Here is a 23,154-nt window from a genome sequence, read left to right as displayed (position 1 = left end):
AGAAGTGGTCAGTGGTCATCACACGGTGATGACTGGCAGTGACTGGTGATGCCCGGCTTTCCTCAGCGGTGCTGGGTGGCACGCAGTTGTTGCCGGCAGTACCCAGCAGTGCCCCGTACCTAGCTGAAACCCGTGGTGCCCGGCAGTATCCACCGGCGCACCGCACCCCCCGCCGAGTGCCCCCGTTGGGGTGCGGGGGCACCGTCGGTGCCCCCCCCCCGTCTCCCGGTCCCGGACCGGGACCGCTCCCACGTGCGTGGGCGGGGCCGGGCCGGGGCCGGCCGCCCCCGGGGCGCTGATTGGTCGCCGTCGGGCCCCGCCCTTCTCACGTGAGCGCCGCAGGTCATATGGGCGCGTGTCATGTGCTCACCGTGACCGCCGCCTGCGAGCGCCGCGCCGGGAGCGGCCGCGGTCAGCGGGACCGAGGGGGGGCACCGGGACGGGACCGGGGGGACGGCATGGAGGGACCGGGACCGGCGGCAGGGAAGCCGACTGGGCGGAGGGCCACCCTCGTGTGGGGGGCCGGGCGGGGGCAGCCGGGTCTGGGGCGCTCGCGGGGGCGCTGTCGCGGCCGTTCCTGGGGGCCGTCCCTGACCGTCCCTTCCGCCCACCGCAGATGGGGCCAGTGTTGCTGTCGTCGCTGCTGCTGCTGGGGTTGGGCCGGGCCGCCCCCCCGGACCATGAGGTGACCTACCTGCCCGGGCTGTCAAAGCAGCCCTCCTTCCGCCACTTCTCGGGCTACCTCTGTGCCGGGCCGGGCAAGTACCTGCACTACTGGTACGTGGGACTGCACCTGGCGATGGGGGGGCATCGACTGGCACCGGGCACTCACAGCTGCACGTCCACAGGTTCGTGGAGGCCCAGAGCAATCCCCAGAGCAGCCCCCTAGTGCTGTGGCTGAACGGGGGCCCTGGCTGCAGCTCCATGGAGGGCTTCCTCAAGGAGCATGGCCCCTTCCTGGTTAGTAGTCACTTCTATCCTGTGGTTCAAGGACTCGGGGGATGACCGGCAGCGTGGCATGAGCCATCCTGCTGTGTCCTGCCCTGCTTTGCCCGTCAGTCGCCACCTTCTTCCTCAGATCCAGCCCGATGGGGTCACACTGAAGTACAATGAGTACGCATGGAATAAGGTACAAGCGCTGCTTCCCTTTGTGGCTTTGAGATGGGATGGCCCTGAGTCAGCTCCTCATGCTCTGTCCATGGAGCTGACCCTTCTGCCGCTCCCCTCCTACCCAACACACCCTCCTCTCAAGTCTGCTGTTGAGCACCACAGGAATGTGGCCACCCCAGCACAGCCCTGGGGCGGGCCACGCTCCTGTGGGTGCTATCATGGGCGGGGCCATCAGCCCCTGGCCCCACTGAGCCAGAGGATCTCCCCTGATTGCTGCCTCCTCTGCTTTCCTCGCAGATTGCCAACATCCTCTACGTGGAATCTCCCGCTGGTGTTGGCTTCTCATACTCCGATGACAAGAAGTATGCCACAAATGACACGGAGGCAAGTGACTGGGGTGCAGGGAGAGCCCTGCTTCTTGCCTGCCCCCTCCTGGGCATGGGGTGGAGCCTTGCCACCTGACCATGCCACCTTCTCCCTGCAGGTTGCTCACAACAACTATCTGGCACTGAAGGACTTCCTCCGGCTCTTCCCCGAGTACTCCAAGAATGATCTCTTCCTCACGGGGGAGAGCTATGGAGGGGTCTACATTCCCACACTGGCAGAGTGGGTGATGCAGGATCCTAGCCTCAACCTGAAGGTGGGCAGCTTGTTTCTGCCCAGCCAGGCTTGGCACAGCCGGGGTGGGAGCAGCCAGGATGTAGGGCATGCCTGGCCCTGCAGCCTTTGATCTCTTCCTGGGGTTCTGGCAGCAGCTGCTGGTGGACGTGTCTGTCCCTGCTGCCGGGGGAGCGTCCTCAGGCACCCCCAACCCTGCCTGTTCCCTCCGCAGAGTAAACAGTTCCACATCTGCTTCCTGCCTGCGGCTGCTGAGCTGTGACTGCCCCGCGGGGAGCTGGAACACAACAGGGTTGTTTTCTTCTTGCCTCGCAGGGAATCGCTGTGGGAAACGGCCTCTCATCTTATGAGATCAATGACAACTCCCTGGTTTACTTTGCCTATTACCACGGGCTGCTGGGGACCGAGTAAGAGCAGAGGGAATGCTGGATGTGCCATCCCTGTGCAAGTGGGATGGGTGCACAGCTGAGGCTGGGGCTGACTGGGTTGGCGGTGTTGAGACAAACGCAGCAGCTGGGCTGTAGCTCCTTATCTCAGGCAGCTCCCATGGGTGCATTTGTTTGTGGGGTCAAGAGAGCATGGGGCCAAGCTGTGTGCCTTGTGGCCACTGAGCAGACAGCTTTAGGGCAGCTGACTCAGTGTTGCCACCTGGTCCAAGTGGTCCTGGCCTCTGCCCACAGGCTGTGGCAAGACCTGCAGACCTTCTGCTGCTCCCAGGGGAAGTGCAACTTTCATGACAACTCCAACCTGAACTGCACACTTAAGGTGAGGGGAGCCAGAGCCCCTAAATAGGTGCCAAGCAGCACATGTCTGGCTCGCAGTGGGCCCAGACTTCTACAAGGGCACTGCTGAGTCCCAAACCCTTCTTGCGGTTCCTTGCAGATGGGGGAGATGATTCAGATTGTAGAGGAGTCTGGCCTCAATATCTACAACCTCTATGCCCCATGCGATGGAGGTGTCCCAGGGAGCATGAGGTGAGTGTGGCCCCAGGGAAAATGGTTCTACAGGCACCAGCTTACTTTGGTTGCACTGGCACAGAGGGACATGGTGGGCTGAGCAGGGGGCCCCTCTGGGACAGATGGGTGGTGTGTTGCTGCTGCTGAGGACTCCCCCCAGGAGAGCCCTTAGCCTTTGTTCTTCAGAGTTTTCAGTCTGTCCTCATACTCACTCTGGCTACAGGTACGAGGGTGATTATCTCATCACACATGACCTAGGCAACTCCTTCATCCGGATGCCACTGAGGTTCTCCTGGCGGCAGGTGAGCCAAGGTTCCCATGCTGCTAAGCTGTGAGCAACCTCTGGCCATTTATTTTGTTGTGGGCAAGAGGGGCAGAAAGCAGCTGCTCCATGGGGCAGGTGCAGCTGTGACAGTGACTCTCCCAACTCTCCCAGAACCTGTTCCGGATGCCAGTAGCCCGAAACAAGGTGCGGATGGACCCACCCTGCACCAACTCCACAGCCCCCAGCATGTATCTGAACTCCCCTGAGGTGCGGAAGGCTCTGCACATCTCCCCCAAGGCCTCAGAGTGGCAGGTGTGCAGGTAAGCAAGCTGTGGGCAGGGAGGGATTGTTCTGAGAAGGAGCAGACATGATGCCACTGCTTCCTCCACAGCTTCGACGTGAACCGCAGCTACAAGCGCCTGTACATGCAAATGAATGAGCAGTACCTCAAGCTGCTTGGAACCACGGTGTGTGCAGGGGAGCCCACAGACCCTGGGAGTATCTCTGGCAGCTCAGCCTCCTACCTGGCTGGGGCTGCTGCCCTGCAAACAGCTCACTCTCTGTCTGCTACACAGAAATACCGGATCCTGGTGTATAATGGGGACGTCGACATGGCTTGCAACTTTCTTGGGGATGAGTGGTTTGTGGATTCCCTGTGCCAGAAGGTAAATGGGCAGGGCCTAGGCCAGGCCAGTCACTGGCTCTGGGGTATGTGCTGTAGCTGGCTGTGGCAGTAGCATGGGCAGAGCCAGCTGCAGCTGCTGAAGGCACTGCTGCTACTCCCAGGTGCAGGTGGCTCGCCGGCCCTGGCTCTACACTGAAAACGGTGAGAACCAGATTGGTGGCTTTGTGAAGGAATTCACCAACATTGCCTTCCTCACTGTCAAGGTAAGGCTGAGGGCTCTGGGGCCCAGGGATGGGGCTGTGGCAGCACCCCAGCCACACTGACAACCCTTTCCTGCAGGGAGCTGGCCACATGGTGCCCACAGACCGGCCACTTGCTGCCTTCACCATGTTCTGCCGCTTCATTAAGAACCAGCCTTACTAAGAGCTGCAGAGGTAGCACCCGGTGCTCCAGCTGCTCTCACCACCCCGCCTGCCCTCGCTGCCGGCATCTTGCACAGCCCATCCTCACTGCTGCTCGGCTACACCACGGACCTGTCACCCCTGCAGCCTTCCCCCCTGGCTGGACAGGGCTGCCTGCCATGGGTAGGGGGCATGGGCTGGGGGACTCTGTCCGCGTGGGAGGGGCATTGTGAACCTGCTGCAGCCACCTCTGCCCTTGTGGCTTCCTGTCTTGCCTCCTCCCTGTCTGCGGTGGCAGCTGCTTCCCTCCCATGCAGGGAGCAAACCCCCCCCCCCCACTTCCCCTCAGCCCCACGTGCAGAGAGCCTGGGCAGGCTATGAGGAGCAGCAGCGGGGAGCGGCTGCGTCCTGCTCACCTCTACCTTGGCTCCCACCACCTCTGCTCCCATGGAAGGAGACTTACCACCACTACCACAACAATCCCACTGCCAGGGCACGCAGTGCTTCAGGAACTCACAATAAACTCTGACCAAGGTGGTTCTGCTCCTCCTTGCACCTTTGTGCTAGCCCCTGCTTCGCTTTCCTCTGTTCTTTGAGATGCACCAGTGAGTGCCAATGTCCTGTGGCAGGGAGCCCTGGGCTCTGAGCTGTGCCCTCTCTGCAGACGTCTCTGCATCCTGGAAATTAGTGACCCACCTAACAGGCACCTGCACAGTCACTCTGAGCCCTCTGGCACTGCACTAAGCTGCATCTGCTGCCAAGGACCCGAGCTGGGCAGCAGCATCAGCTGCCTCTTTTCTATCTCCCCACCATGCAGCCCAGATGGACACGTCCTCCAAGCAACAAGGCCATTTATTAGTGTAATGAGCAGGGGTGCAACAGGGGTTCCTAGAGCACCCTCTCCACCTTGCTGCGCCCCACCAGGGCCTGGACGCCCTGACAATGTGCTGGTGGTACCAGGGAAGCTGCTTCCTACCTACAGTCTACGGGTCCAGCCCAGGATCTGCCCTTGCTCCAGGGAGGAGAGCTAGAGTGAGCTGGGGTCCAGGCTGGGCTCTGCAGGCTGGGAGCTGGAGTAGGCAGTTGCAGTTGGCACTGGGCGGTATTTCTCAATCACCTCTCGCAGACCCTTGGAGAAGTGGAGATCAGCTCCCACTGTGAGGAATCCCTGCAGAGGGAAGAGGGTCAGTTCAAGGCTGGAGATGACAATGCCCTTCCGAGCAGGACATGGAGCCACAGGCTGCCCCATCCTACCACATACCGCATGATTGGTGACCACCTCCCTGGTGAAGTCCATGCCTTCAGGCAGTGGGATCTGCACTCCCTTTTTTGTCCTCTCTGCAGAGAGGGAGAGCTGGGATGAGGCTGAGCCCTGCTATGCCCCTGCCTACACTCGCAGTTGTGCGGGAGCAGTGATGCCTACCATTAATAATGGGCATGATAGTCAGCTGCAGAAGGGTCTTCAGTGGGGCTTGCAGTGAGAACAGCTGTGGGAGAAGAGGTGGGCTCAGTGTAGTGGCAGAGCTGCCAGCTAGGGCAGGGAGGGCTGTAAGTGGGGACCCCGAATGGACAGCCTCTACCCGGCCCACCCCGTGCTGTGGCTGGGTGTAAAGGCTCCCAGGCCATCACCATGCTCTCACCGCGAGTGACTCCAGCGCTGACTGCTTGGAATAGATGCGAAACCTGTACAGAAGGAAGCAGTTGTGAGTAGGGTGTGGAGGGGATTCTCCCCATGCCCCCACAGGCCCCCAGCCATACCGTCGTAGGTCCAGCTGCACACGCAGCGCCTTCCCTTGCAGGAACACCTTGGCACTCAGTTTGGTTTCCTGGGGAGGGAGAGGGCTGACTCACAGGAGGCAGAGGACAACCGGGCCAGCACAACCCACAGATCCAGTGTCCCTCTGCTTGGTAACACCAGTGCCTTACAACACAGGATGAGGGACGCTGCTCCTGTATACACAGGGGTGACTGCACAAGCAGCCTCACTCCCCCCCTTTACCATGGCCATGCTGGAGAGCTGGACAGGTGGGCGGTCCGGGGGCACCAGTGAGATGTTCAGGAAAGCAGAGACAGAGACTGAGGTCCCCGAGGGTTTGATGATACAACGGGGAGGAGCAGAGACCTGCAGCACGAGCTGCAGCGGAGCATCCACAGAAGGGCTCTGGGGAAGGCAGGTGAGCTGGAACCTTGGAGCAGGGCATAATTGTGCTCTGCCCTAAGGCTCCACCATGCCTTCCACCCTGTCTGGGGGCTCCTTACCAGCATGAAGATGGTCCCAAAGAACGTGGCTCTCAGCAAAACCTCCAGGTCCTTGGGTATCTGTGGAAAGTACAAACCACTGGAGGGGAAGGAAGCTGCTGCAGGTTCCAGAAAAGCTGCTCCCTCAATGGCACCTCCTTTGCTCTGTGACACATCCCACCCTCCCTCCTGCCTGCACACAGTCTGAGTGTCTGGTGCTCCTTACCTTCTCCCCCTGGAGCTCTATGGTCAGCACTCCTGCCTGGAAGTACGAGTGCATGGCTGAGTCGAAGAAGTACTCAGAAAAGGCAACGTAAACCATGCGTTCAGTCTCCTTGATCACCGGCTCCACTGCGTGATTCTCCAGTTCCTGGTCTTCTCTCACCCGGGGGAAGAACATGCCCTGGACCAAGAGCAGGAGAGGTTCCTATGGCCCATCCCACCTGCTACATGGAACCCAACGTGTCTGCTGGCACAGCCTTTCACACAGGAATGGGGAAGGACCAGCACGGCAGGACCCAGTGTCCACCTTGAAGTCGAGGTCAAGGGTGTCAGTGGAGATGGATGGATCCCGTAGGAGGGAGTAGTCAATCCCGATATGCTCATCCACGTAGTTCCTCACTGCCAGGGAAGATGTGCTAGTGTGACTTAGCCTGGAGCTGCCTGGTAGCCTGATGCCTAGCCCTGTCTGCCCCATAGTGAATGGCATCCAGTCCCTTTCCTAGGGCAACACACACCAGGCACTGTGTCCAGCAAAGAGTTGAGCAGCACCAGGCTGGCATGCTCCAGGGATGGGCAGATCTGCAAGGCAAGGAGCCAGGCTGAGGGGAATCACTCCCAGGACTAGATGAGGAGCTGCAGAGGCAGGACAAGGCCCAGCAGATGGGTGGCATACAACTCTGCTCTCTACCACACACAGAGGGCCAAGCCTCAACATCCCACAGCCCCTCTCCTCTACGCTTGGCTGTACCTGCTGGCTGAGGAGGAAGCGCATCCCTGTGATGATAAAGGTGCTCAGGAACTCATAGACCTTCCTGGAGGATACAAGAATGGTTCTCCACTGCCTGTTCTCCCTGTGGCTCTGTACCCATTCCAGCACACAGTTGGGCTGAGGAAGCCCTGAGGTTGTGGGAAGGGAGTCAGAGACCAAGGGACAGGCAGAGGGGTCAGGTGTACCTGAGTGTACCGGAGAAGCCAGCATGCATTCTGGCTATAGAGGCATTGCAGGTCATATTGGAGATCTTGAGGCGTCCAGCCTCATCCTTGGCCAACTGCAGCACTGTGTAGATGTGGACACCATCCGCAGAAGCATTGATAGACCCAATGTCATAGCTGGAAGCAGATGAGAGGAGCACACAGCTCTTGCCAGATGCAAGACAGTAAGGCACCTGTGGCACCCAGCAAGCACAGCTGCGGGGTGGGCTAGCACCCAGAGCAACAGGAAAGGGAGGCAGCTCACAAGAACCAGTAGAGCAGCTGCCTGCGGAAGCGCAGGCTAATGGAAGCATTGTTGATGTTGAAGACAAGGTGCTGCTGGGGCTGGAAGTTCAGGTCTGAAAAGGCCAGCTGCAGGTCTGTCACCTTGACCCTGCAGGGGACAGAGGGGTGGTTAGATGGACAGATGGACATGGGAGGCCGTGGGCAGCAGGCAGCACTCACTGGCTGATGTTGTAGTGGAACTGCCCCTCATTGCCATGTAGGTCCGACACCGTGATGTTGTGCAGCTCCTGCTCCACAAAGCGCAGCCCCTCCTGCTTCACTGCAGGGAAAAACGAGGCTGGGCTGGGACGTGCCCTCCCGGCAGCGTCGCCCCTGACAGCCCCCACTCCTTCCCGGCTGCCTCACGGTGGAACAGTGCAGGAAGAGCCCTACACAAGCACAGATCCCAGGAGGGTGACCAACGTCCCTCTTTCCTAGACTGTGAGATTCTGGCCAGCCACTTACCCAGGTCCAGCCCCTTGGAAGTAATCCGGATTTTACAGCCAGGAGGGCTGTGCGAGGCTGTGACCAGCAAGGGCAGAAGGATGAGAAGGAGGCAGCTGCCGGCAGCCATCTCACACCTGGAGGCAGAGAGCAGGGTCAGCAAGGACAGGCCCGGGGGACACCTTCCCGGGAAGGGAAGCAGCTGCTGTCCAACCTGCCCGGGGCAGGGGATAGCTCCAAGGAACACCTCACGGCTCCACTGTTCTCCCTGAAACCCCGCAGTGCTGCCCAGATTGCCTTTGCTCGAAATCTCTGGACCAGCAGCCCATGAGGGGCACGGCCCCCACCCCCGGGTGCTGTGCACAAGCCTCAGCACCGGCCCTGTGGAGCCTAAGGGTCCCACATCTGGGAACACCCACTCCAGCACTCCCCCCGCCCTGCACATACCCCGCTCCCCAAACCGCAGGGACAGGCGCCAGCCCCGTGCGTGCTGCTGCAGCGGGGAGCCCCAGCACTTCGCAGAGGAGCGAGCCCTCGCCGGTGGGGCCGTCCCGCAATACTCACAGCCCCCCCCCCCCCGAGATGTGCCGCCTGTCACCAGGCTGGTTTGAGACGGGAGCTGGAGCTTGTCCATCCCACAGCCAACAGGCAGAGCTCCTGAGAGTGAGAGGCTGCGGGATGGGACGGGGCTCCCCCACATCTTCCCCTAATTCTCTGAAGGGAGAGGATGGGGGGACTCCCTCCCCGGGGCTGTGTGATGGGACAGGGCTCCCCCGACAGCGTTTTCCTCTACTTCTATGAAGGGAGAGGATGGAGGATCCCCTTCCCCGGGGCCCAGAGGCTGGGGGGTTCCCCCACACAATGCCGGCTCAGTTCGGATACTTACAGCGAGGCTTGTCCTCGGCTCCCAGCGTGGGGAAGCTGAATCACGAGAAGGCAAGAGGAAGGGAGAACACCACCAGTTCCAAGACTTTCTTTTGAGCTGGCTGAGGTTTCCCTGCCTTTATATAGCCCCCAGCTGCCACTCCTTGCGGGCTCACAGCTGGGAGGAGACAGCGGGACGGATGGACGGGGAGGATGCAGGTTTGTGTCCCGCCGAGCCCGGCTGGCTGCCAGCACCAGTACAGACAGCGGCTCGCCAGGCTACCCCAGCTCCAGGCTGGACACGAAGCCTTCCTCCCCCCGAAAACACGGCTCCCCGCGTCCTGCACACGCAGCTACAGCCGTAGATCTCTCCCGCACCCCCTGCGTGAGGAGCACATGTGCAAACGGCGTCCGGGAGGGCCTGGGGGTGTTAAGGACTCCCAATCTGTGTTATGAAGCTTCTGCCCGTGCTGAGCTATCCCAGCTTCCATGCAGACTCCGTGGCCCCGGGCCAGAGGTGCTGCTGGGGGCTGTTTCATGCCCATCTGTAACATGAACCAAGCAGAGAAGTTGCCGAGGGTGAGGACCCTCAGAACTGCCCCGACCCCAATCCAGGCAGCACTGGCTCCCCAGGATGTGCCTCTGGATGGCCTTGCCCTGTGTGTTAACGGCAGCTTGACTGGCTCCAGGGTCGCAGCACTGAGATGGGCACTGCCAGAGTGTCCCCATGCTGTTGCCCTGCTCTCGTCACGGGAAAGATAGGCAGAACTTCAGCCCGGGGCTCCCTCCCAAAAATCCTGCCTGGCCGAACCACGCCAAAGGCCTGCCCCTGCCCTCGCCACCCCCTCGGCCACCTGAGCCGACTCGCTGCAAGGCAGGAGTTTCACTGTCCCTTCTCAGAGTCCCCTCTGCCCTCAGGGGTCGGTCTGAGCCGGCCTTTTGTGCCCCGGGCAGTTATCGGTGCTCTGGGCAGCAGAGCCGGGCTGCTGGAAGCCCAAAATGGGAGCCTTAGTGCTTACACAGCACTTACCCCTCTAGAACTGCTGCGCCAGCGTTAACTCATTAAACTGACCCCGGTGCTCCTGGAGCAGAGGGCAGGACTCCGGGAGATGGGAAACCCCTTGGAAAGCTGGGCAGCGAGGATATCCCAGACGAAAAGCACAGCACAGGCCCCGCGGGTTCCCCATCCCATCTTCACCGGGGGCCGTGGGCCAGCACTGGCCATCGGCTGCCCAGGGAGGTGGGGCCGAAGCAGGACGGGTGCTCTGCTAGATGGATACGGCAGAACCTCCGCCGGCTGCGAGGGGGTCCTGCGGCCCCCAGGAACCCCCAGTAGCAGCCGTGTCTTCCTTCCACGCCCCGTGTCCTCCTCCAGCATACCCTGTGCAGCAGCAGTCACGGGCCGCGGGGCAAGGCAGCGACCCCAACGACCACCGGGCTGCGCCCTGCGCTGCACCGCGTCCCTCACTGCAAGCCACCGCCTGGCACCGGGACCCGCGGGCCAGGGAACGGCCACGGCAGTAGTGCGGGGAGGGATGTGTCATGCGCCCGAGGGATCGCGGGGACAGGCAGTGGCTGCCAGGGCCGGCACGGGCTGAAGCGCAGCAGGAGCGACCGCGGTTCCCGGCGGACGGCGGAAGCCCCGCACCCGCAGATCAATACAGCCCACACGGCCCGGCCGCCACCCCGCCCCGGCGCCGCCGCTCTTCAAAGGCCCTTTGGAGGCGACCGCTGCGGCCGCGCCCTGTCAGTGCCGGGAACCGCCCGCGGCGGGTGAGAGGGCGGGACCGCTCCGCACTAAGCGGCTCCGCGACAGAGCGGGCGGGACCGCGACCGCGACCGCACCCACGGCGGGGCGGTGCCCGCCACAAAGATGGCGCCGGGTGGGAGGGATGACCGTGCAGCCTTTGCGCATGTGCCAAGTAATCCCCGAAGCGCGGGCTGCACTTCGCGCAAGCGCTCCACACCCGCGGCCCCGGCGCAAGATGGCGGCGGCGGGGCGGGTGAGGCGGAGGTGGGGCGGCGGCGGTAGCGGACGTAGCGGTGCCCGGTGCCTGCAGCCCCTGGCCTCACGCCCAGGTAAGCGGCGCAACCGCGTGGCTGCGGTTCGCCGTGCAGGAGGAGGCGGCAGGGACGGGCAGCGGCGGCGGGCGGGCAGCGGACGGGAGGCGGCGCAGGCCCGCGGCCGCCATCTTAGAGCGCGGCCGCCTCGACCGCCGCGCTCCCGCCGCCGCGCCCCCGCTGTGCCCCCGCCGCGCCTGCGCGTCCCGCGGCCCCTCCCCGCGGCGCCGTAACGGGCTCCTGTCTCCGCAGCCGCCCCCGCGGGCCAGGCGCGGGACGCCCCGCTATGAGGATGCGGCCCCGGCGCGCCAGCGGCGAGCACGGAGCGACGGCCACGCGTCCCGCCAGGCAGCCCGCCACTGTAAGTACCCGCCCGGCCGGCCGTCGTCCCGCTTAGGCCTCGCCCCCGGACCGCTCTCGGCCAGACTGCAGAGTTGTCGCCGCCGCCGTCTCCTCTCCGCACTCGCTGTGCGCCCGTGGCCGCCCGCCGGCCCCGGCCCGCCGCGCCGAGGAGCTCCGTGCCGTCTTCGCCGCCGGCAGGGCAGCCCCAGGAGGTTCCAGGCCTCTTCCCCGCGCAGATACGGTGCCCCGGTCCCCAGTGTTCGTGCTGCCCCGGGAGCGCTGCGCTGCTCAGCTCCGTGCCCGCCGGCCGGCGCTCGAGAAGGGGATGGGTACCGATGGGGGAGGCGGTGGCCAGGCTGCCAGCCTCCTGGAGCAGCTGTGGTTCTGGGATGGGGGAGAACCGCGGGGGTGTCCCGGGGGGCTGTCGCTGATCTCCTTTGTCTGCATTTGCTGTTGTCTTGTACAAAATTCTACCTCGGTGAAATGGAAACAAATACCGGTCCTGTTTGCTGTACTTCCTTACTCTGTCTCCTTACCCCCTCGCTGTGGTCTCTGGTTGTGCTGCTGCTCTAGGTTGTAAGCTCTCTGGGCAGGGACAGCGTTGTACCGTGTTTGTGAAGCACTGTATGCATTGCCATGGTGTATAAAAACATACCGTAATCACCATAAAATGCTTCTTCTGGATCCCTATCACTGTCTAAGTCCCAGTGTAGTTACATAAAAGTAGAGTGGCTTCTGCCAGGATTCCTCTTAGTTTGGCTGTTTCCTTTTCCCAGACCTTAAGGGTACTTGGATTTTATACTTGTTAACACTGATCAAGTGATAAAGTTTCTTGGCTACTTCTGCCGTTCCAGTTTATCCATAAAAGGGAGGAGGCAGAGCCAGTGACCCTATTTGACAGCTCTTTTGAGCAATGGGTGGTGAAAAACACTGGCAGGTCACTGGAGCTGGCATGTGTCATCCAAGCTGGCCAGGGCTCCATGCCCAGTGCTGTCTGTGAATCCTGACATACATCACTTTGGAAGCTCTGGTCCCCCAGTACACAGCAGTTCACTCCATCGTGTGCTCTGTGTAACATGCAGGACACAGCAGCAGCTTCATGTGCAAGTGTAGCTTTAGTTTGAGGAGGAGGGACTAAACATCCTTCAGAGGTTCCCTGTGCTCCTGCTTCACAGGCCCTTGGTCTCTGGGGTCCCTGTACCCATGGGCTGACAGGAGCCTGAGCTGCTGCCACTGCCCCACCTCACCTTGGCACCTTTGTGAAGTAACTGTAAGGACACAGTGGAGTTGGAGTTCAGGAGGGAGTGTGAGATTGCACAATGCTTACTGCTGGGGCCGTTAAATGTCCCCATTTGTGCCCTGTGCTCTGCAGCAGGCACGAGGTGTGACCTGCTTGCTCTGGAGCAGAGACCCAAACTCTAGGTGTCCCCAGTGTCCAACACCTTCCTTTGGATACTCTGCCTGGAAGGATGGAAACATCTTCCAGGGGGCTGAGGGAGTTGAGTTTCTCAGTGCCAATCTCAGCCAATGCTGTGGGCAGCTGAGCTACTGCCCACTCCCTCTTGACCACTGTTTGCTCTTGCCATTCTGTTCTGCTGAAATAGCCACTGGCCTTTATGCACAGGAAGGGCAGTGAATGCTTCAAATCCGAGTGACTTAGCCCCAAAAAAATCCAGAGTTTTTATTGGAAAAGCTTCTGGACATGGCTCCTGCTGCCAGGTGCTGTGCTGCTCAGGTGAAGAGCACACTGTGCATGGCATTCTGCTGCTGCTGCCCTGACTGTGCTGGTGCGTGCTGTTGGGTGTCTCCAATGCCTGAATAGAGTTAAGTGTCTGAGGTAGCTGGGAATTATGTAAAATGCCTTGTTTCCCCCCAGTTCATTGCCAATGTGTTTCGGGCTGCCAGAGAAGAGCAATCTGCAGCACTGTTTCAGAAACTTCCCCAGGGGAAGAGTGGTGACTAAGAGAGGAAAAGCCTGGCTGTTTCTCTCCAGCTGGCAACATTAAATTATGATTAAGAGGAGCTTTATTGTTCCAACAGACCTTCTTTTGCATAACTGTTGTTATGCAGATGAAAAAAGCAGTAAGGGCCAAAACAGCTGTCTGAGGCCCTGCTTGTGGGACTAGGACTAGGATGTGTTGGCCTGGGACATGCAGAGGGTAATAATTCAGGAGCTCCTGACTCTCAGCCTGTGGCTTTCTGAACCACAGAAGTTGTTAGTGAACCTTCAGGGCTATTTTATATAGCAGAGTTTTTTTTTTTAATTAAAGCCTTTAATTAACATGATGTGCAGTTATGTGTGTGTGAGTTGATTTAAACTGTCTCTGAGGATAACAGATCAAACCTGGCTGGTGGTATTGGTGTGGCAGAAGGTGGCACATAATCACAGAGGAGCGTATGTTATTTTTTACAATCTGCTGCCTCATTCATTGGAGACATCTATCTGAAAAGGGAATATTTTGAACGCTGGCCTGAAGAACACCCTGAGTAACCCCATTTAACACCGAGCATTCCTCACAGCTAGTTGTGTCCAGGATAATGGTTGTTTTTCAGGGCTGAGTTGCTGTTTGTATGTACTGATTCAATCCCTGTTTTAGCATCGGAATGAACTTGTATTGCTACACCTCAGTATGCCAAGCAGATCTGGGACCTTTCCTGCTGTAACACTGGATGTGACTCTGTTTTTTCTAGTGTGGTTGCTGAGAAATGGCCAATGAGAATCACAGAAGCCCTGCGGAGGAAGCGTCTCTCATGAGTCACTCACCTGGCACCTCCAACCAGAACCAGCCCAGCTCCCCCAAACCCATGCGCCTGGTACAGGACCTGCCAGGTACCACTCTGCCTTTGGGAATTCTGCAGGGCCTTGGGAGTGGGGAGGCAGATGAAGCAAGGCTGCTAAGGGAGGCTGGGAATTATGTGTTTTAGAGTGTGCTCTGTAGGGCAGGTCTGTTGTGCAGGATGCTGCTCTCCTGACTCTCACTGTCCCCTCAGATGAGCTGGTGCAGGCTGGCTGGGAGAAGTGCTGGAGCAAGCGGGAGAACCGCCCGTACTACTTCAACCGCTTCACGAACCAGTCTCTGTGGGAAATGCCTGTGCTGGGACAGCACGATGTCATAGTAGGTGCTCACTCACCTCGGGGGGACTGTGCCAGTACTGGGGTGTTCATGGTCTGTGGACCTCAGATTACAGGTGTGGGAGGGCCTTCAGAACTCCTTGCTTGGTTCATTGACATGATTCTGGGGATGTATTCCTCTGCCAGGTGATGCTATTCCAGGAGTCATGCAGTGCTCAAAAAACAGCGTGGAGGATTTGTGATGAGTTTTTTTCATTGAAGTCTTTAAAAAAAACAACATGCAGACATCCAAAAGAGGATCTTTCAGCTTTATGCAGATGTGGTGTCCTTATTTGCATCCACGTGGGAGCTGGGAACAGTGCAATGGGATGCTGCAGTGGCAGTGGGTGAGCTTGACGTGTGCTGTTGTTGTTTGAACTCTCATAGTCAGACCCTCTGGGACTGAATGCGGCTCCAATGCCATTGGAAGGTGGAGTGGCAGATGCTTCTGTGGAGAGCAAGCAGAGGAAGAGGAGGTTCTCAGAGGAGGTTCCGCCAAGTGGCAACAGTGTGAAGAAGCCCAAGGTGGGTGTGGTGCTCTGAAACAAATGTGCAGCCTGAACTCAAGGGGGGCTGGAGAGCTCACAGGGTTCTCCCGCTTGGTCTTTTGGTGTGGGACTGTTTGCTTCACTTGGCTGCTTCTCCTTTACCAGTCTCTCTGGTGCAGTAATTCATCTTTCTCACACACACAGGTGGATGTCCCAGGGAACCCAGCTGCTCAGCCAGTCCCCAGTTCTCCCAGTATTCCAGGAACCTCTGTTTTGAAGGCCTGGTGTGTTTCACCTGAAGACAAACAGCAGGCAGCTCTTCTGCGACCTACTGAGTGAGTTGTTTCCATTTGTCTTCTGTTCCTTTCTCAGTGAAGTGTTTGAGGCACACAGGTTTCCAGATACCTTTGAGAAACCTGAGGGATAAATCATTGCCAGGAGTCTTGATAGTTTGGTTTCCTGCCATGTGAAACAGCCCAAAGAAGCATCTTTAAAGTAATATTTGATAATTAACTAATGATCTGGTAATCCTGATGACATTTGCTTCTGCCACAGAGTATACTGGGACCTGGATATTCAGACAAATGCCGTGATTAAGCAGAGGGCACCATCAGAAGTGCTTTCTCCACACCCTGAGGTGGAGCTGCTCCGGTCCCAGCTCATTCTCAAGCTGCGGCAGCATTACCGTGAGCTCTGCCAGCAGCGAGAAGGTGAGTTTCTATTGGGTTCCTTTGATTTCTTTCTCCATTCTGCATTGCTGTGGTGATTTGCCTTTTGTTTCATGCCTGTCTAGTCCCTGTGTTCTCATTTTGTGATGGTTATACTCTGTGACATTGTTGGTTAATTGATTAGACAGAACTTTGTGTGATGATCCTTATCAGAGCTACTGGGTATTTCTGTACTGTATTGATTTGTATTGACCTGACCCTTCTGTGCATCTCCAGGGATTGACCCCCCGAGGGAGTCATTTAATCGCTGGATGTTGGAGAGGAAAGTGGTTGATAAAGGGACAGATCCTCTTTTACCGAGTGACTGCGAGCCAGTAGTGTCTCCTTCCATGTTCAGAGAGATCATGAATGACATTCCCATCAGGTACTGTTCACAGACAGCACCTTGTTGGGATGGTTCTGGGTTGGTCGGATCTGGTGATTTACCTGCCACAGTTCTGCTGTGGTGTTTCCCTTTGGCCAATTGTGTGGTTGGATACTGGTAAAGGAAAACTGGGGAACTGAACCTGGCTTTCATGCCTTTGTGAGACTCATGTATATGAATTTAACTTACCTCAGGTTATCCAGAATTAAGTTCCGGGAGGAAGCCAAGAGGCTGCTCTTCAAGTACGCTGAGGCTGCGAAACGACTGATTGAATCCAGGTGGGAGCTCTTCTTGCAGTGCTGTCACGTTCAGAAAAGGACTAGAGGGGCTTCTCATCGTGCCTTATCCAGCACTGGTCATAATGTTATTGAGGAAAAGCAAGGTTAGGAACATACAGAAGAAAAACAGTAGTGCTGGAGCCATCTTTTGATAGTGACATTACTGTAAAATGTAATACTGGGGAGCTGAATGTGTGTGGAGACAGTGAAGTACTGGGTGTGGAATGTCTTCTGTTATCCCTGAGATAAAATCAGGAGTGCTTGGGCACTCACTGCTGTTGCAGAGCAGCAAGCTTAGAGTGGCATTTTGTATACAAGGTGGGGTTTTTCTGACCAGTAGTGCCACAGGAGACAGAACTGAGCAAGATAGTGGGGGAGAGCCTTGTGGTAGAGAGGAAAAGCTTGTAAACAAGGTAGTTTTCTCAGAGTCACAAGCCCCTAGCAGTACTTGAAAATCAGAGGCAATATCCTCTAAAATGGACCAAGACCATGACAAATAAGGGCTTTGTGGGCCTCTACTGTTGCAGAGAGGACAGCAGCCAGCTACACCAAGTTTTGGAGAGAATATGGCAGTCTGCAATAATGCAAACATCTGGAATACCTTTCCAGAGAACTGGAGGGGAGTGACAGGGATGGGCCTTGAGGAAGTGTCAACATCTGTATTCCCCACTGATAGAAAACTTTGGAGGGGGGTTGGGATATCTTGCTGTGCAGCTATGAGTTAAATTTTGCCTGTGTTTTTACAGGAGTGCTTCCCCAGACAGCAGGAAGGTGGTGAAGTGGAATGTGGAGGACACCTTCAGCTGGCTGCGACGGGACCATTCTGCCTCCAAGGAGGACTACATGGTCAGTGTACCACTGATGTGTGGCTGGGCACAGGGAGCTGAGGAGGGGGCATGTGGGGACAGGTACAGGTCCTTCTGGAGACTTCTGCCATTGCTTCCCTCACTGTGTGCCATGGGACAGCAGCCTGAAGACCTTTGGAGAGCCAGTGTTGGCTGTGTGAGAGACTCTGGTTCTGTTTCCACAGGACCGCCTGGAGCACTTACGCAAGCAGTGTGGGCCCCATGTGTCTGCTGCAGCCAAGGACTCTGTCGAAGGCATCTGCAGTAAAATTTACTACATATCCCTGGAATACGTCAAGCGCATCCGGGAGAAGCATCTTGCCATACTCAAAGAGAACAATATCTCTGGTACGCAGTCAGCTTTGAAGAGCTGTAGAGCTACAGCACTGTGGTTAAAGGCCCCATGATCTGGCCTGTCAGTATTCAGGGAGTGTTACCTGTTGGGAAGGCAGCTCTGCCTCCAAAAAGTCAGAAAGTCTGTGTTTCAAAGTAAGAAATAGCCAATCCAGCATAGGGCTCAGCTTTCAGTCACAGTGTCTGTGCAGTGACAGACCGTCTTCCATCAGGTGCAGTGACCACCTGTTAACATCAGATATTACAAATATGTGATTTGCCAGGATGAAGCAGCTTGTTAGGAGCAGGTTACACTGAACAGGGTATTTGTTCATTTCAGTGGACTGTACTTTTTTGCTTTGCTGCTTTATGAATTCCTGGGGACACCTGACACCCCCTTAGTAATGCTGAGTGTTCTCCTTTCATTCTCATTTGCCACATTTCTTGTGTTCTAAGCAGCTTTCTGCACCCCCATGCCTCACAGCTTGTCACTGTGCACCCTTTCTTGGCAGAGTTTGTGTTCCTTGATCTTTTCTCTGTTCTTCCATTCACATCTGTACATTTTCCTCTAGTCATCTTTCCCTTCCTCCATGGGGTTTGCTCCTTTCATTACCACTATCTGTATTCCTTTTCCATTGTGGGTCCTGGGTCTCCTCAGGCTCCCTCCAGGTCCCAGTGTCTGCCTTTTGCCATTGTTTTTGATGCTTGTCTTTCAAACTCAGTAAGTCAGAGATTCTTTCCAGCTGATCTTTGAGCTCTCCCTGAAGTTGACGCAGTGGATAACCGCAAGGTTCAGGGAGATTCCTTTGCCTCCTGCATTTGGCAGCCTGTAACTTGTTACTGTGCTTTGGATGAGTTTGGGGCAAACTGAAATAAGAAACAGTAGCAACAAAAAGAGTGTTTTGTGTGTTTGGAACATGCCTTAGGATGCTGGGGTGGCTGTATGCTGTGTGCAGTTCTGCTGGGTTAGAGGTAGAGAAATGGCTTTCAGTGGGTCCTCTCTGTGCTCTGGCAATGGAAGACGGAATTAATTTGAGGAGTCAGCTTTGAACCTAGGTAGCTGCTTACGAAATCTGTGAGGGATCACCAAGGTGGTTTTTTGGAAGGAGCACCCTGCTCTTCAGCCCCATTTGGATTGCTGTGTCTTTTGAGGTGGATTGAAGATTGGTCCCAAATACCCTTGGCTTCTCACAGCTGCTTTTCTGTTCGTTCTGCACAGCTGAGGTGGAAGCTCCTGAGGTTCAGGACAGGCTGGTATACTGCTACCCTGTGAGACTGGCCATCCCCTCCCCGCCGCTCCCCAGCGTGGAGATGCACATGGAGAACAACGTGGCGTGTGTGCGGTACAAGGGGGAGATGGTCAAAGTGAGCCGCAACTACTTCAGCAAGCTGGTAAGGGCTGGGCACTGATTGCTGCCCTTTGGGGCAGGGTCATCTCCTGGGCAGGGCTGAGCAGAGGCTGGCCAGCTGACCCTGCAGGGCTGTCAGACACTGCCATGGCCATGAGGACAGCTGCTCTCACTTTAGCTGGGGTCAGGCTCTGCTGGGAGTATTTCCCAGGTGTTGGGTGTGTACTCTGAATAAGTGTTGTGCTGCCAGAACATTGTACTCAAACCAAGGCAGCCCTTGCTGAGAGACACGTGCTGCTGTGGTGGTTCATTCATTTCATGTTAGTGACAAGCTGGTGACTCACACAGTGACAGCAGATGTGCTGCCAACTCCCTGCAGAGCCCACCTGCTCCTCAGCCTCCCTCTCCCTGTCATAATGTGCGTGTATCACTGTAACTTGGCTGTTCCTGGTGTATTCAATGGCTGGGTTTTCTCTTCCAGTGGCTTCTCTATCGGTACAGCTGCATCGATGACTCGGGCTTTGAAAAGTTCCTGCCTAGGGTTTGGTGCCTTCTCCGTCGATACCAGGTACAGTCTCACCACAGCTGTACATCAGAAAACCTTGGCAGCAACTGGGAACTTGTCTTTGCTCTGGGAAGGGGTCACAACTTTGGGAACCTGGGGGCAACACGGTTTCAGCTGGGTCTGTAGTCTGCTCATGCTGTGCTGAGGTAGAACTGTGGGCTGGGGAGCAGTTGTGGTCTTGACATGAGACCTTGGTGTGGGTAGGGATTTTTGTGAAGGAAACCTTCAGTAGCTCTTGACTCAGAGGGACAACTGAAGGCTCACTTGGGTACAAGAGAAAACTGATGGTTTTGTGGGGTCAGACTTGGATAAAATCTCTAAAGAGCATTCTTGGGTACATGCAGGGACCTACACGGATTTGAAAAAGGATGAGGGGGCTCTGCATACCTAGAGAAGTGGGTGCATGGACATGTGGCCCTGGGTCCATGGTCAGTGAAGGGAGCAGCAGGAACAGCAAGTGCAGGCACGGCTCACCAGGGTTTGCTCTCCTCAGATGATGTTCGGTGTGGGGCTGTATGAGGGGACTGGTCTGCAAGGGGCACTTCCTGTGCACATCTTTGAAGCCCTCCACAAGCTTTTTGGAGTGAGTTTTGAATGCTTTGCCTCGCCCCTGAATTGCTATTTTAAACAGTACTGTTCAGCCTTCTTGGACACAGACGGGTATTTTGGATCCAGGGGGTGAGTATTACATTCCCTTTCTCGGTGTGGGTGTATGCCCATGAGATGACTCAGGATGAGCTGATGGGGATCTTTGCCTCTTTCTCCAGCCCGTGCCTGGATTTCTTCCCTATAAGTGGCTCTTTTGAGGCAAATCCTCCGTTCTGTGAGGAGCTGATGGATGCCATGGTCTCTCACTTTGAGGTATGTCTGCTCACCAGTGGGGGTGTTTGGGATGGAGCTGTGCTGTCCATCCTCTGCTCCCCACATTCCTGCGCTCTAAGGGCAGGGACAGACGACAGTGACAGCTGGGCACTGCTCTTGAAGCAAGAAGCGTTTCCTTTCTGTAGGACTTACTAAACACGTCATTGCTCAGTCAGTGCTGAGATTGTCCCTATTCTCCTTGCACTAGAAACTGCTGGAGAGCTCCAGCGAGCCACTCTCCTTCATTGTCTTCATCCCTGAGTGGCGGGACCCCCCCACGCCGGCCCTGACGCGCATGGAGCAGAGCAAGTTCAAGCGACACCAGCTCATCCTGCCTGCCTTCGATCACGAGTACCGCAGCGGGTCCCAGCATGTCTGCAAAAAGTAGGCTTTGTTCTTGGATCCTTTGGGAACACGGCTCTGAAGCTGTGTGACAGAAATATCCTCTCCCAAGCTAAAATCAGTGGGAAGCAGGGAGCAGGCAAGGACAAGTGCAACGTATCATCACTCTGGGTATTTAGGATGGGCAGACAGCATGGTGAATTCAGCTTCTGTTTAATGACTGCTAACTTTAGCTTGTGAGAGGTGTATGCCTTGGGCATGAATCCAGCTGGAACAGGTCACACCTGTGGAACTGATTGGTGCCTCTGCCAGCCCTCAGGTCTGGTAGCTGCTCATGCAGCAGCAGCTAGATGTCTCTGGGGGAGCAGAGGCAAGAACCAATCGGGGCTTGGTCCTCAGTGGGGCAGGCAACAGATTTGAGCAACAGGTGCCTGAACACTGAAGCTATTACCTGCTTAGGACCGATGCCTCAGTGTGCTGAGTCTCCTGTGGAGGGACAGTGAGGTTCCAGCACATGCATGTACTGGTAGGGAGCAATGAGGCTCTGCAGCATGAGTGCTTCTTCGCTCTGGAAGCTCAGGAGCCTCTGCTGTACTCAGAACTGCCTGAGGCTGCTCTGTGCCTCCCTTCTCAGAATAATGAGAGAAAGGAGGGGACAAATAATTGTCCTAGTGAAGGTAGGAAAAAGGAGGAACAGGTGTCCAGGGCTTTGGCTGGGGGCCAGGGGAGGTGCTGATGGCTATGCTCTTCCCTTGCAGGGAGGAGATGTACTACAAGGCTGTGCACAACACAGCCGTCCTCTTCCTGCAGAACAGCGCCGGCTTTGCCAAGTGGGAGCCTACGCCAGAGCGGCTGCAGGAGCTCATTGCAGCCTACAAGCATTCGGGCCGGACCCTCAGCTCCTCGTCTTCCTCCTCCTCCTCCTCATCCTCCTCCTCCTCCTCCTCCTCCTCCACAGCGGACAAAGAGCGGGAGCTGGGCCGAGAGCAGAGCAGCAGCCGAGAGACTAATCCCAACTAAGGCAGAGGTGCGAGGCAGCAGGGGAGGTGCCGGCGGCCCCGGGGGAGGCTGGCCGGGGCAGCAGAGACTGCTGGCTGCGCAGCACCGGCCTGGGACTCCTGCACAGCAGCTCCACGGCACCTGCTCTCCTCTGCGAACTGCACGCCAGCCCCAAGGAGCTGGGAGCGCCCGGTGGCCAGTGGGAGAGAAGGCTCAGCCGCAGCCCTCACCGGGGGCGAGGGAGCCCAGTGTGGCACGGCAGGAGGAGCCGGCAGCTCCGCGACGCCGGAGCGCCGAGGGAAGGGACAGCCAGAGCTGGGACGCGCGCGCGGGCAGGAGGACGGAGGAACAGATGGAGGCGTGGATGGCAAGAGCGATGCTGGGCGCTGAGCGCCGCGGCCGGAGGGGCCCTGGCAGGAGAGGGACGGGCAGAGCCCGGGGGCTCCTGTGGCCGGACTGGCCCCAGCACGGCTCCGTGTCCATAGTGTAAATAGTTCTGTCTGTGGCACCCACGCTCCTCGTGGGGCTGCTCCCATCGCATCTGTGTTTCTTTCTCATGTGTGAGTCCTGTGTTCACTGACATTGTGTCCTGGAGAGGAGAGGAGAGGAGCAGAGGACAAGAGTTTCTTTGGTGTGTAAAGACGTCTTTGCAGCTATTTTGTAGTCATTGTGGTTTTTATGCGGAGCCTCTGGGCTTTATTTAACCTCCTTGGGTTTTGTTTTGTAAGGATTAATTTAACACCGCTAACCATTTTATTACTTTTATCAAGAAGAGCAAAGTCTATTTTTGATTTCTGTTTCCTAGTTCTTAGGAACATTAAAACCAGCATACAGCTCTGCTTGTGTCCATGACTTGCCTTCTTTGGTGTCTGGGGTCTGTGGTCATCCCAGTCTGGTCTCTGCCTGGGTGGAAGGTAGAAAAATGTTGGGATTTGGTTTTTCAGAACTATCTGGCATCTGCAGTGTTCCAGGCAGCCCTGCCCTCCTGATGAGTTTTGTTTCCTAATGACCAGTGTGAGCTTGTAAAGCAGCCGGACCACCTTGCTGTTCCAGTGAGGTTTTGGTGCTCTCCCATTGGAGAAGTGCAGGGAAGTGCACTGCCTGTGGACTCGTTGGGGTAGGCAGCACAGCCAACTCTCCTGTGGGGTGTCACAGCACTGCTGGTTCCAGTGCCAGAGCAGTGACAGTGCCACCCTGAGGTGGGCAGGAATTGCCCTGCCCCAGATGCTGCCCACTCCCAGAGGCATCACAACTCTTCAGAGATGCTTATGGTGGTGGCTGAGATCATTAATGTCCTTTAAGTGAGGGCAGTTGGGAAGGTCAGCTGTGAAAGTGGTAATCTGTAAGGCCTTTTTTCCCCCTTCAGATACTGTTTCTGAGCTAAGACTGCCTGCTCCTGAGGCACAGGTGAGCAGAGACGTGCAGATGCTGGGCGTGTCCCTAACCCATCCTTCGGTCCGTCAGTGCACACTGAGCCCTTTGCCTGC

The 23,154-nt window shown here is 57.2% G+C and overlaps 3 protein-coding genes across 5 annotated transcripts; 2 read left to right on the top strand and 1 right to left on the bottom strand.

Annotated features, from left to right (window-relative positions):
• The first annotated feature begins 367 nt into the window (after nucleotides 1–367).
• Nucleotides 368–4,514, top strand: CTSA (cathepsin A). Of its 3 annotated transcripts, XM_062504812.1 has the most exons (15): nucleotides 368–411; nucleotides 617–777; nucleotides 849–960; nucleotides 1,079–1,129; nucleotides 1,408–1,494; nucleotides 1,595–1,750; nucleotides 2,044–2,135; nucleotides 2,409–2,493; nucleotides 2,611–2,702; nucleotides 2,908–2,986; nucleotides 3,121–3,269; nucleotides 3,341–3,416; nucleotides 3,525–3,614; nucleotides 3,736–3,837; nucleotides 3,914–4,514. In XM_062504812.1, exons 2-15 carry the CDS (start codon nucleotides 617–619, stop codon nucleotides 3,995–3,997), a joined length of 1,416 nt encoding a protein of 471 aa, XP_062360796.1. In that variant the 5' UTR covers nucleotides 368–411; the 3' UTR covers nucleotides 3,998–4,514. The 3 variants fall into 3 exon arrangements, with proteins under 3 accessions (XP_062360796.1, XP_062360798.1, XP_062360795.1); XM_062504811.1 differs by lacking the exon at nucleotides 368–411 and having other exon boundaries at nucleotides 487–777; XM_062504814.1 differs by lacking the exons at nucleotides 368–411; nucleotides 1,079–1,129 and having other exon boundaries at nucleotides 486–777.
• Nucleotides 4,515–5,002: 488 nt separating this feature from the next.
• Nucleotides 5,003–9,106, bottom strand: PLTP (phospholipid transfer protein). Its single transcript, XM_062505080.1, has 16 exons — nucleotides 9,023–9,106; nucleotides 8,158–8,273; nucleotides 7,873–7,972; nucleotides 7,673–7,801; nucleotides 7,390–7,545; nucleotides 7,184–7,247; nucleotides 6,951–7,014; nucleotides 6,743–6,834; nucleotides 6,440–6,616; nucleotides 6,235–6,294; nucleotides 5,975–6,136; nucleotides 5,734–5,801; nucleotides 5,616–5,658; nucleotides 5,399–5,462; nucleotides 5,237–5,313; nucleotides 5,003–5,143 (listed from the first exon to the last, which is right to left on the bottom strand). Exons 2-16 carry the CDS (start codon nucleotides 8,264–8,266, stop codon nucleotides 5,003–5,005), a joined length of 1,506 nt encoding a protein of 501 aa, XP_062361064.1. The 5' UTR covers nucleotides 8,267–8,273; nucleotides 9,023–9,106.
• Nucleotides 9,107–10,973: 1,867 nt separating this feature from the next.
• Nucleotides 10,974–21,691, top strand: PCIF1 (phosphorylated CTD interacting factor 1). Its single transcript, XM_062504898.1, has 17 exons — nucleotides 10,974–11,079; nucleotides 11,314–11,422; nucleotides 14,095–14,233; nucleotides 14,395–14,519; nucleotides 14,903–15,040; nucleotides 15,208–15,338; nucleotides 15,559–15,713; nucleotides 15,948–16,095; nucleotides 16,290–16,373; nucleotides 17,120–17,219; nucleotides 17,404–17,566; nucleotides 18,771–18,943; nucleotides 19,382–19,468; nucleotides 19,959–20,143; nucleotides 20,233–20,326; nucleotides 20,535–20,710; nucleotides 21,427–21,691. Exons 3-17 carry the CDS (start codon nucleotides 14,110–14,112, stop codon nucleotides 21,686–21,688), a joined length of 2,145 nt encoding a protein of 714 aa, XP_062360882.1. The 5' UTR covers nucleotides 10,974–11,079; nucleotides 11,314–11,422; nucleotides 14,095–14,109; the 3' UTR covers nucleotides 21,689–21,691.
• The last annotated feature ends 1,463 nt before the right edge of the window (nucleotides 21,692–23,154 follow it).

This window comes from Cinclus cinclus, chromosome 18 (genome assembly GCF_963662255.1).
Source record: "Cinclus cinclus chromosome 18, bCinCin1.1, whole genome shotgun sequence".
Lineage (NCBI taxonomy): Eukaryota > Metazoa > Chordata > Aves > Passeriformes > Cinclidae > Cinclus > Cinclus cinclus.
This window is presented reverse-complemented; position numbering and strand designations above follow the sequence as displayed.